General features: G+C 42.1%; 1 protein-coding gene across 1 annotated transcript in view; it reads left to right on the forward strand.

Moving 5' to 3' along the window:
* The first annotated feature begins 720 nt into the window (after positions 1-720).
* Positions 721-13,493, forward strand: part of srp68 (signal recognition particle 68) — a 58,815-nt gene continuing 46,042 nt past the window's right edge. Inside the window, exons 1-6 of the mRNA XM_043714321.1 lie at positions 721-826; positions 2,386-2,499; positions 4,442-4,637; positions 8,881-8,963; positions 11,156-11,265; positions 12,462-12,532. Of these exons, the coding sequence (XP_043570256.1) occupies positions 2,438-2,499; positions 4,442-4,637; positions 8,881-8,963; positions 11,156-11,265; positions 12,462-12,532 (522 nt within the window). The 5' untranslated portion in view covers positions 721-826; positions 2,386-2,437. The remainder of the gene's footprint in view (positions 827-2,385; positions 2,500-4,441; positions 4,638-8,880; positions 8,964-11,155; positions 11,266-12,461; positions 12,533-13,493) is intronic.

Below are 13,493 nucleotides of genomic sequence, written 5' to 3' on the forward strand. Positions count from 1 at the left end.
CGGAGGCTGAGGGGTGACCTTATAGAGGTTTACAAAATTATGAGGGGCATGAATAGGATAAATAGACAAAGTCTTTTCCCTTGGTTCGGGGAGTCCAGAACTAGAGGGCATAGGTTTAGGGTGAGAGGGGAAAGATATAAAAGAGACCTAAGGGGCAACTTTTTCACGCAGAGGGTGGTACGTGTATGGAATAAGCTGCCAGAGGATGTGGTGGAGGCTGGTACAATTGCAGCATTTAAGAGGCATTTGGATGGGTATATGAATAGGAAGGTTTTGGCGGGCTATGGGCCAGGTGCTGGCAGGTGGGACTGGATTGAGTTGGGATATCTGATTGGCATGGACGGGTTGGACCGAAGGGTCTGTTTCCATGCTGTACACCTCTATGAATCTATAACTGTGGATGCTGTAAATCAGAAACCAAAACAGAAATTGCTGGGGAAGCTCAGCGTGTCTATTGGCATCTGTGGAGAGAAATCAGTGTTAATGTTTTGAGGAAGCGTCAAACATCAATTCTGATTTCTCTTCAAAGATGCTGCCAGACCATGTGAGCTTTTCCAGTAATTTCTGTTTTTGTCTCCCTCAACTGTAGATCTTAGCCAGCTGCCACGGCAAGACCAGGTCAAATATGATTTCAAGAAGAAGCCTTCCTGGCATGCATTATTTGGCACCATTGATTACTTTTTGCATTTCACTGCCTTTGAGTGAAGCAGCCAAGTCCTTGTTATTTACAAATTATTTTCCTCAATATCTGAATTCTAGTCCTGCAGATCATTAAGGACTCTCAGCAACAACATGGCCTACGACATGAAGACTACCAAAGATACAGGTGGATGGGTTATGATACTCTGTTGATGTTCATATGCAGGATATGGAAGTTGGGATTACATTTTCTTGGTGTGGCCAGTTATATCCATATGACAGATTGGGGAACCATCATCAGACAATAGCCATAATTTCCTACGTGCAAAACACCATAATTTTTAACCACTCTTGCCCCACAAGCTAATTCCATTTGGCCCAGCTGTGTGTTTTTTGCAGTGAGGAGTTTACAGGGTAACCTGATTCATATACTTTTACTAGTATACAGTAATATTGTGACAAAGAGCTGTGGATTACATTCTCCACCCATGCGTTTAAATACACAGTTACTCAGTGTGAGATGTGTATATCTTTCTCCAGTGAAGATTCCCACTCTGTTTCCTTTTCCCAAATTGTAGATCTGGGAAATCTATGGTTACAGGCCATAGATTACAGGCCAGTCTTGCCACTTAAACCAACCTCCTTCCAAAACCAAATAGATTACAGAAATTCAGGAACTTGTTAATGCACTTTGTTTGATAAGCAGCCAAAAGATGCACTCAAACTGACAAGGTGTTGTGGGAATTGCCAACACATAGCACCAGTGATCTCTATTTTCATAGAATCCCTACAATGCAATAAGAGGCTATTCAGCCAAAATATTTTCATACTTTGTGCTACTCTTTCACAATCCTTTTGTGTTTTAGGATGATCGTTGATTTCTCCTTGTAAACAGAAATCTCATGGTCAATACCTGCTTAAGCTTTGAAGAGATGTGACCAAAAGCAGCTAAATGCAGTTGAGCCACAGATCAGCCATGAGGCTGAGTGAATGCTGGGATTGATTTGAGAGGCTGAGTGGACCTTTCCCCTCTGTGACCTGGTCAAATAAATGTTTTGAGAACCCTTTGAATCAAACTTAATTGCTGTTTTTAAACTAGAATTGAGCAAGGCTTTTCTTTATGATGGAGACAAAAGGTTTTTTCTACCTTCTCTACTTCTTTTCAAAAACATCTGCTTTCTCCTTTAATCCTTTTGTGCTTTTGGCTTACACCATTCTTTTCCTTCATCACTTGCAAACCCTTGCCATCTATCCCCTTTTAAGTACATCTGCATACAATTCTCTGTATTTCGCAGTGTACAGTCCAGGCTAAGTTAATACGTTTTAACCTTGAGGCTGTTAAGTTTGGAGTACAGTGATCATGTGTCTTCTGTTAATTGGGATATACTATTGTATATCAACGATGCTAGGCATGAATTTTTTTTTTGCCTACAGCTAAGTTCTGAAATGTGGGGAAAATGGCTAGAGTCAAAAACTGTGTAAGTGTGTACGGGAGTGGGGACTTAATAGCTGTCAAAAAACTGACACTGACTGGATGGGCTGTATGACTTTGTTCTACACAGTGATTTTATGAGCATTCAGTTATTGTCCCCTCTGCACCCCTGGAGGTGTTGTGGTTATTGCTTTATGTGCACATCTGCATTCATGTTGTGGTGGCTATTTGGCTGCAGTTCCTGTACTGTTCACGGATCTATGGTGGAGGGATGACTGTGTCATCACTAACTGTTTCTCTCTACCTGGCTGTAGGGGTTACTGTTCACGCAGACTCCGCCGCCTCAGAAAGGCACTTGGCTTTAAAATGGGGAACAAACACAAGTTCACAGGCAAAAAGGTCACCACAGAAATTCTGTCAGATAACAGGTAGGAGACTGGAAATCTCTACTTTCATCCTTAATGTATGGGTATCCATAAGAAGCTAGTCTATTCAGTGATGGAGGGAAACTTCGGCCACAAAATTTTTATTGTTAGTGGCTCTTCGTGAATGACGTGAGGTGCTTCCAATCTCCTCCTGAGTCTCCACGTGGGACACTATGGTCATGTAGGTCCATCTCTGCTGAGATAGAATGGAACTAATTTAATACTTTGTATGTCCAATGCACTAGCACTTTTGCACAAATACATTTGTAGCGAATTAAAACACAATCTGCCGAGATATTGTGCTGTTCCAGAGAAGGGAAGTGTTTACTGTTTTATAAGGAGCTGCATAAAATAAACTATCATGTTGCTATGCTGTCGTGGAATGGTGGGTGCTGTTATTTATTGCAAGCAGGCAGAACACATTCCCCTAGTTCCACCTGTTCGTTTCTAGTGAGGTACTAGGAATCCTAGTACTTAACACTGCGGTCTGTGAATTTCCACCATGTCTATTGCAAAGCCACCAGCAATACAGCTGATAGAAATAATGCTGATCTGAAATTATTGCCCAAACAAAATTTCTAATTGTTTTAAACATGGTAGGTATAGTAACCTAATGGAGACTGATGTTTTGATGTAAGGTTTATAAATTAATAGCACAGGAGTGCTGAGAAAAGTAACAATCCTTCCCAAATTTCGAAGCCTGGGTACTGAAGCATTTGGAATAAAACAACATTGGGGTAGTAGGTGTTTAACCTTCGACCCTCAGACAACCTATCCCTGGGGTCCGACCCTCCAAATCCAAGAAGTGCAATCGTATTTTTAATATTTCTATTTTGTTTGTTCCTCATTCAAATTAGTGGAGCTTGGGTGACTTTGAAGGAACTAACAGCTTCAGTGCTGTTAGTTCATTTTTAATCAAACCCCAATCACAGTCTGTTGTTAATATGCCTCAAATTATCTGCTAATGAATACATGTATTAGTTAATAAATGTACAGGTTCGTGGTACTTGTGGCTTCATGCTGTGTGTGCATTGATGATGGAAACTCTGTGTACACACATGATGAATTGGTAATAATATATTCCATCAATACATAAAGGCTGGCGGTGGATTTTCTTCTGTTGGAAGCATTGTAATCCAGTCTCAGCTAATGAACATGCAGACCTTACAGTGAGCTATTTTATTACCAGTTGTGTGTTCTGACACAATAACTGACTTGTTACCCATAAAACAGGAAAACCTCCAAAACACTTCACTGAAGTGCTGTTGGTCAAAACTGTACACTGATCCAAAGCAGATTAGTGTGGGTAACTAAGAAAAGAGGTTTTAAGGAGGATCTTGGAGGAGAGATGGAGCTGGAGAGGTTTCATAAATTTGTTGCAATATAGAAGGAGACCTATCCAGACTTTACAGCTGGAGTGGATGAGAGCATGGCCACTGAAGATAGGGCGGTCAGAGTTTCCGTGGATCATCCAGATTACTGCTTAAACTATGTACCTATCTGAACTGTGGAAGGTGCTTTGAGAGCTGAGTGAGTGACTATGGTCAATAGTGTTTCATATTGTGGATGTTGAATTTACTGGTGGATACATGGGCGGCACGGTGGCATAGTGGTTAGCACTGCTGCCTCACAGCGCCAGAGACCCGGGTTCAATTCCCGACTCAGACGACTGACTGTGTGGAGTTTGCACGTTCTCCCCGTGTCTGCGTGGGTTTCCTCCGGGTGCTCCGGTTTCCTCCCACAGTCCAAAGATGTGCGGGTCAGGTGAATTGGCCATGCTAAATTCCCCGTAGTGTTAGGTTAAAGGGGTAAATGTAGGGGTATGGGTGGGTTGCGCTTCGGCGGGTCGGTGTGGACTTGTTGGGCCGAAGGGCCTGTTTCCACACTGTAAGTAATCTAATCTAATATGCAGTGCCCAGTCTAATCAGCCTCCCTCCATGTGTAGGTATTTACTGCTGGTTCTAATGGATGCTGAGCGAGCCTGGAGTTACGCCATGCAGTTAAAACAGGAGGCAAATACTGAACCGCGTAAACGATTCCATCTGTTCTCTCGGCTCCGGAAAGCCGTCAAACATGCAGAGGAGCTGGAACGTCTGTGTGAGAGTGACCGTGTTGATGCAAAAACAAAATTGGAAGCACAGGTAAACAAATTGGGGGGAGAGTCCTTTTAGAGGAATCAAAGCTTTGGCAGTTTATCTTATTTTGGTGGTGGGGACGCAGTGGCAGTTTAGTCCTTCGATCTCAGTGCTTTTATATTTTGGGAGGATTTTGACCTTGTTCAGCAGCTGTGATCTCTACATCACCCTTTGTTTCCAGAAGCCAGTTGCTTTATCTCTGCTCAAGCTCTCATTAATACAGAGAGACTCTTCTGCCCTGCTCTACTTAGAAATGTAGGAGCCGGAGAAGGTCATTTAACTCCTTGAGCCAGTTCTATCATTGATTATGAAATTGGCTGATCACAGAGTTCAATACCCTAATCCTATCTTTTCCCCACACTTGTTGAACCTTTTAGCCACAAGAGCTATCTCCTCGAAAACATAAAATGTTTTATTCTCAACCACTTTCTGTGGTAGCAAGTTCCATAGACTCACCATTCTTTGGGTGAAACATCCTTCCTGCACCTAACCTGTTTGGTATTGTCAGAATTTAAAGATTTCAATGGACTCTCCAATCCCCCAAATTTCAGTGAATATAATCCCAACCAACACAGTCTGTCCTCACACACCATTCCTGCCATCCCAGGAATCAATTAGGTAAACCTTTGCTGCCCTCCCTCTACAGCAGGGACATCCTTCCTCCGATAAGGAGACCTACATTGCTCACAGTATTCCAGCTGTGGCCTCATCAATTTCCTGTACAGTTGCAGTAAGATATCCTTGTTTCTGTACTCTCGCTGGGAAGGCCAACATACAATTTGCTGTCTTCACTGCCTGCTGCACCTGCACCCTTACTTTCAGCGACTGGCACGCAAGGACACCCAGATCTTATTGAACATTTACAGCAATTTAAATAATCTGCCTTCCTATTTTTGCTACCAGGGTGTATATCATTTATCCATATTACATAGGTCATTCTGCTATAACAGGAGGAGAAAGTGAGGACTGCAGATGCTGGAGATCAGAGCTGAACATGTGTTGCTGGAAAAGCGCAGCAGGTCAGGCAGCATCCAAGGAGCAGGAGAATCGACGTTTCGGGCATGAGCCCTTCTTCAGATCACCTTGCACCCAGTTTTGTGTCATCTGCAAATTTTGAGATATTATGTTTAGTTCATTAACATAATTAAATAGATATTGTGAATAGCTGTGGTTCCTAGTACTGATCCCTGTGGTACTCCACTGGTCACTGCCTACCATTCATTTCCACTCTTTGTTTCCTGCCTGTTAGCCAATTTTCCAACTATCTCAATACACTGCCCCTAATCTCATGCACTTGAATTTTGCACGTTAATCTCATGGGGATTTTGTCAAAAGCCTTCTGAAAGTCCAAATAAACCGCATTCATGGCTCCTCCCCATCAACTTACTAGTTACATCCTCAAACAAATTAAATCTCTTCACAAGATTTTCCCTTTGTAAATCCAGGCTGACTGTGTCTGGTTCTATCACTGTTTTCTAAGTGCATCGCTATAAAATCCTTGAAAATGGACTCTAGCATCTTCCCCAGTACCGATTTCAGACTCGCTGATCTATAATTTCCTGGTTTCTCTCTACCTCCTTTTTTAAATAGTAAGGTTACATTAGCTGCCCTTCAATCTGCAGGGACTGTTCCAGAGTCTGAAGAACCTCAGAAGTTGACCACTGATGTACTCTGGGATTTGGGTTATCAGGCACTGTGGATTATCAGCCCTCAATCCCATCCAACACCATTTCTCTACCAAAGCAGATTTGGTTGTTCCTCCTTCTCACTAAACCCTACTTTCCCATCATTTCTGCTATGTTATTTGAGATCTCCATCATGAAGGCAGGGAGTAAACCACGAATTTACTTTGGTGGCCATTTCTTTGTTCTTCATTGTAAAGTTCCCTGTTTCTGACTGTAAGGGATCTACATTAGTTTTCACCAGTCTTTTTTCTTTGTGTACCTTGTTGAAACTTTTACAGTTGTCTCTAACATTCCTTGCAAGCTTCCTTTCATATTCTATTTTCCCTCCTTAGTCAATCCCACGGTCCTCCTTTGCCGACTTCTAAACTGTTCCCAAGCTTCAGCTCTATTGTTTTCCTTTTAGCTACCTTCATAAGTCGTGGTTTGGCCAATGTTCTCTTTGCACTTTTGCACCAGACAGGAATAAACAATATTTTAATTGATCCATTCTCTCTTTGAATATTTGCCATTGCCTACCTGTTGTCATTCCTTTCAATAATCTCCCAAACCATAGTCCACTCACACCTCATACCATCGTCGTTACCCTTATTAAGGTTCAGGGCCCAGGTCTCAGAATCAACTACCTCCCTCTCCATCCTGATAAAGAATCCTGTCATATTATGGTCGCTCATCCCCAAGAGATCTCTGTCAGCAACATTACCAATTTATTCCTTTCTTTCTGCATCGCATCCAGTCTAAGATGACCTGTTCTCTAGTTGGTTCCTCAACATATTGGTGCAGAAAACCATCCCATATACACTCTAAGAGTTCCTCCTCTATGGTATTGTGACCGAGTTGATTTGCACAGTCTGTATGCAGATTAAAGTCACCCATAATTACAGATGTTCTGTTACCCCATACGTCTCTGATTTCCTGATTAATGCCATTCCCAACATCCTCATGTTTAGGTATCTATATACCACCCTCACTAATGTTTTTTGTCCCTTGGTATTTCTCACTTCTCACACTGATTGGACATTGTCTGTGCTGATATATAAACACAATATTGTGTTTATATTTTCTTTAACCAGTAATGCAACTCCACCGCCTTTTCCTTTTAGTCTGTCCTTCCCAAATACTGAATACCCCGAGATGTTCAGTTCCCATCTCTGGTCATCCTGCAGCCATGTCTCGGTAATTCCCAACTATTCCATACCTGTTTATATCTATTTCTGTGATTAATTCATCCACTTTATTTTGAATGCTCCAAGCATTCAGGCATAAAGTCTTAAAGGTTGTCATTTTAATGTTCCTTCTCCTGTTCCTGCTTTTTTTTTAGTATGGCCTTGTTTGGTTCTGGCCTTCGATTCCTCTGTGTGTCACTTCACTTATTCGTCTTCGTGTCTTCCATTCTTGTCCCCTTCCTCTGATTCCTTGTATAGGTTCCCATCCCCTGCCAATTTAGTTTAAATCCTCCCCAACTAGGCTGGCAAATACTCCCCTTAGGATATCCGTCTCAGTCCTGTCCAGGTATAACCTGTCCAGTTTGTAATGCTACTACCTTTAAATTATAACCCTTTTGGAAGATGTTTAATATAAAATAATGTCAGTTTCTCCAGGGCCTTTTTTTCCTGTTCCTTGTTATTACAGAATGCAGCCCGTCGAAATTATAAACCACTAGATGTTGTGAAGACTTACTTGACCTTAGCAACTACTTACCAATCCGCTCTGTTGGATCTTCTACCCTGGTCTTTCTGTGAGTCGTCCATTATTCCTATGCATCAAGCAGGACATTCTTCCCTCCCATTGCTTCACCATGACAGTGACTATAAGGATACCCATTCCACATTCAGGACACTTCTCATCTTCTCAAACAGGAGACTAACTCTACAGAACTGTCAGATGTCCATAGTTGCGACTCGTGAGGGTAGCACTGCTATTTATAGATTCGTTGCAAAAGTTAAAGATTCTACAATAAGTGCAGCTGAAGTTACCTGATTTTCAGACCTACATTGATCGAAACTGCAGATCAGGTTTCTGTACCAAACAAGAGTGACTATTTATTATTATTTTCTACAAGTTAGGCAAACTCCTTTGAAAAAAACTGGTTTTGAAACAATTCTTTTTCATTTCACTACACGAATTTTAACGAACGCTAAAATGAAAAGACAAGGTTGTTACACATTGAATTCTTGCTGGCACAGTTTATACTACCGTGAGAGCAGCTGGTCAAGGAATAAGTTATCTCCGGCTGTCCCATGGGGTGACAGAGGGGTGACTTGTTGCAGCCATGAGTGAGAGGCACTGGAGAGAGATCAGTGCATGATCAGAAGAGATAGAAGCCTGTATGGAATCAGCACACATTCAGTTGTGGCAAATGGTCTGTCTCTGTTGATTCTGTGTATTGTGCATCTTTGTTCATCACCGAGCAGTATGAAACTACAGTGGGAACCTGCTATTAACACTTTGCCTGTGATCCCTGTTTTGTTACTCAGTTTAATGGGCTAAAGTGTTGTATGGCTCTGTTGTTTGTTGTTATATCATAGCGGATGCTTCCTGTGCTGACTGCTTTGCATTTATTTCAGGCATACACTGCCTATCTTAAGGGCATGCTGAGTTTTGAGCTACAGGATTGGAAAAGTGCTATGCAGGCTCTGCACAAATGCAAGTGAGTGATTTTTCATTTTTACAGCAGCACTCCTTTGTGTTCATCTTCTCAATGTACACCATGTGTGGTTCTGTTCCATGCCTCCCACTGTCTTCCACTTCCCTGTCAATATCATGCCATGGTCTTGCTTCCTGTTTGGTCCTGGGGGTATGAGGTTTTTTTCATTGGTTTTGGGAATGCGGTCAACGTTGGCATTCTGCATGTGTTGCCATCTTTTGAGGTGATGATGGAATACCACCTGGCAGCACTTCAGCCATTATGCCAATGACAACCCACAAGAGAGTTAAGTTCGGTATTCAATGAAAGCACGATAAATGTCCAAGCAGAATTATCTCTAATTTCAAAAAATGGATTTTCATTTCGTTGCTGTTCTTGCTCTCCGTTGTAGATCTTTCAGGATATAGAAGTACTGTCAAAGTCAGCTGAATGAGTCAATCATTCATACTACAACCAGCATGTTGCAGTAAAAGCACGGGTGGGTGCACATCCTTTGCAGATGTACCAATTGATTGGTGTTAAAGTTCTTGAGGTGTTATAATAGCACCATTCTGACTTGAGACTTGTATATTGTAGGGAACTTTGAGTGGCTCATTGACTGACCTCACATTGCAGAATATCAAACCCATGTCCTGTTCCTATTGCACTTTATTGATGTGGCTATTTTTGTTAAACCTTTGATTAATGGTGATGTGCATTATCTTGATGGTTGGGGAGACTGAGCAGATGTGGAAATTTTGGAGAATAATCTGGAACTTCTCTTCAGATGTTTGTGACCTAGTGATCGTTAGCCCAAGACTAGTGGTAGCCAAGTCATTCCATGACTGTTGAAGATATTTTGTTGAATGATGTGGGCATTGTCAGTTCTAAGCACCTTGACCTAACCTCCTCAATGCCAAGACCAAGATATATTATCTTTGGCAGCAATCGTTTCGATATTCTTCATTACAGGGTTTGCGTAAGGCTGAAGCATGGAGGTGGGTGGGCAGGATTTCTCATGAATGATGTTAGAGTAGTAAAAAGTTGTAGCATGGAAGGAGGCCATTAAGCCTGTTGTGTTAATGCTCACTCTTTGAAAGAACAACTCTGCTTACCCACTCCCCTGCCCTTTCCCCATAGCTCTGCAATATTTTACTATATAGATAACGATCCAATTCCCTTTGAAAACCTCGGTTTATCCTGTCTTCACCCCACTCTCAGGCAGTGCATTCCAGTGAAGCAGTGAGGAAAGGGGTGGGGGTGGGTGTCTATTTGAATTACTCTTCAGAGGCTTCAGTCAAAGGAATTGTTTCCTATTTTCTTCAATTTGTCTACCAGCGCTGGACTTAACGCAGCAGGTACCGCTAACATCTGCAGGTTGATATGTCTGTAATTTACTGTGTTTAGTATAGACAGTTTATTGTGAAAGGGTTTTCCAGTTGCCAACTTGATCTGGAGGTCAGGGTAGCTAACAAATCTACTTGAGCTCCTGAAACTGAAAAGTTGGTCATCCAGCAGATCAGTGGCTAGTGCTGCCTGTTGTTTACTCATCAGGTATGGGATTCTGTACAGTGGGGAGGTGAAAAACAAACACGTTGTAATCAGGTTGTGCCACGTCACTATCTCCACAGTGTTTTGTTCTTCTGAGTTGTTTTTGACTGTTGCTTACTGTTTTTCTCAATTTGAACATGCAAATTTAACATCAAAAACCATTGCATTTTACTAGAATATAATTTTTTTTAAGCAATGTGCATACATAAGCTGTGTGTCCCATTTTCCTCACCCTACCATTGCTGGTCATGCCTTTAGCCATATAGGCCCTATCTCTGGTATTCCTTGTCCAATCTCTTTACCTCTATTTTCCTGTTGTTTAGCGTATGTTAAATTCTACCTTCCAAGTGAAACAAGCCACTTTATGACAGGCAGTTCTTGCTTTTCTCTTTAGTTTGGTCAACCAGTTTCAATTTTTGTCTGTCTCACTGGAACAGCCTGCAGTGTTTTTCCATGTTAGAGCACTGCATTGATGCATGTTGTTGTTGAAAAGCAATGAGCACTGTCAAAAGTTGGGTAGTAAATACACAGCCTCCCAAGTGACTGTCTGTTGCCTCCATTATTTAAGCTGGACCAGTTAAACACTTGCACATGCAGCACTTTTCCAGTGCCCAGCTACATGCAGTATGGAAGTTTTGACCCTAATTTGCCTTTGTGTTTGACAGGACAATCTATGAGAAGTTAGCTAGTGCATTTACAGATGAACAGGCGGTATTATACCATCAGCGTGTGGAGGAGATCTCACCTAATATACGTTACTGCGATTATAATATAGGTAAGATCATGAACAAAGTCCCAATGAGGCGTTCAACTTGACAAGCTGAACTATTCCTACACTTCCGGTAGGATTGTGTTAATGCATCAATCTTCACTCCTTTTCTGAAGTCCTTGTTTTCATATCAGAGCTCTGGATTTCCACAGTAGATCTCCAATAACTTGTGCACGTGGACATTCATCAGATGTGGTCCTGGGCAACTCATGACATTAAGCTCATTTTTCCTCTTGCTGTTCCTACCATAAATTTGGAAATTTTTCAAGGTTGGTGAGGTGTGTTAAAATGAACTTCTCACAATTTTGTCTCTCTCACTCTCCTAGTGTTTTTCTTTCTCTCTCGCGCACACACCTGCAGGTCAGATGTTAACATTGTTCTGCATCAAGGTGTGTGGCATCATTATAACCAAAGTGCAGCAACCTATCTTTTGGCATTGCCATATATGTCCCACAGTCCAAGGTGAGAAATATTCTCCTCGAAGCCTAATCTCAACGTTAAATCTCAGCAACTGCCAGCAAAACCCTGGACATATTGACACATTTCAGAGGGTATATTGCAATCTTTAGGTACATTTGGGCAGCATGGCAGCTCAGTGGTTAGCACTGCTCCCTTACAGTGCCAGGGACCTGGGTTCAATTCCACCTTTAGGCGACTGTTTGTGTGGAATTTGCAAGTTCTTCCCTTGTCTGCATGGGTTTCCTCCGGGTGCTGCAGTTTCCTTCCACAATCCGATGATGTGGAGATTAGGTGGATTGGTCATGCTAAATTGCCCATTGTGTCCAGGCTTTGTGCAGGCTCTGTGATTAGCCATGGGAAATGGGGTACAGGAGTGGGTCTGGGTAGGGTGCTCCTTCAGAGGTCAATGTGGACTCAATGGACTGAATAGCCTGCTTGCACACTGTAGGGATTGTTGTGATTTTTTGCTACTTCTGTCTTTGACCTCCCAATATATCAGCTTTCTTGTTGCTTCATTCCCTCTCTCTTTTGCCGCCTTCTCCCTCAGTGTGGGAGTCAGTGGTTCAATGTATTTTAAAGGTTACTTGTTACGACCTAAGACCTGGATCTGTGTGGAGCAATCAGGAACTGAAGTATTGCTTCAGAATGCTCCAACTGTCTTACGATACAGCCCATCTGAGAAGAGCAGTGAGTGCTGAAATATGAAGTCTATATTTATGGAGAAAACTTTTCTCTGTTGACAGGTGACCAGTCTGCAATGAAAGAACTGATTCAGATGCGAATGAAATCAGGAGAGGCTGGAGGGTTGCTGGATGTAAGGAGTACTGTTTATAATCAGTTTGTAATTGAATAGGGTAAATTTCATTGGTTGTAATTCTAACCTTTTCTGATTGGTTGCTTCCAAAGTTTGTAGTTCAGTTTGCTTTGTTTGCTGATTGTTTGGGGTGAGAGAGAGAGCAGGGGATACGCAATTGCTCAAACCGGGACTCTTCCTGCACTGTCTGAAAATGAGGATTATGTTTTTGATGCAGTACCTTTTTAGGTGTATTGAATTGTTTGTATATTGGATTATCCTATGCTTCTGGGGTGGTCCAGCAGCAAGGCTAATCTTGCAGTGTTACAGTTTGGTTAACAATGACAATCTTAGGCTACCACTTCAAACTTGATTTAAGCAGCCCCCAATTCTAATCAGGACTGTTCCTGACAGTGAGAACCTCTCCTGCACTTGACATCATTGATTGAAAGCATTATTTTCAACAGTCTGGCACCATTTATTTTAAGCTTTATTTTTTGTTACTGTATAAATCCTTTCTCATCCACATGCACAGGTATTGAGTTGCCTCATTAGCTAGTATTTAGCATATTGGGTGACTAATCCAGCTACTTTCCCTGCTGGAGTGCTCCCTGAGATAATGCTGCTACATCTCTGGTTTCCGGTATCCTATAGTTATTGATGAGGCTTTGCACTGATGTGTAGTCATCACTTGTTAAAACCATAGGTGTTTACAACACAAAGGGTAAAAACTGCAGATGCTGGAAACCAGATTCTGGATTAGTGGTGCTGGAAGAGCACAGCAGTTCAGGCAGCATCCGAGGACTTTTTGGAGGTGGCGGAAATGTCGGCGGATGATTTGGTTTATGCGAAGTTTGGTAGGGTGGGCACACGTATGGGCCCCAGCTATGCCTGTCTCTTTGTTGGCTACGTAGAATAGTCGATCTTCCATAATTACACTGGCACCACTCCCCACCACTTCCTCCGCTACATTGATGACTGC

Source organism: Chiloscyllium plagiosum, chromosome 24 (genome assembly GCF_004010195.1).
Source record: "Chiloscyllium plagiosum isolate BGI_BamShark_2017 chromosome 24, ASM401019v2, whole genome shotgun sequence".
In the NCBI taxonomy this organism is placed as follows: domain Eukaryota; kingdom Metazoa; phylum Chordata; class Chondrichthyes; order Orectolobiformes; family Hemiscylliidae; genus Chiloscyllium; species Chiloscyllium plagiosum.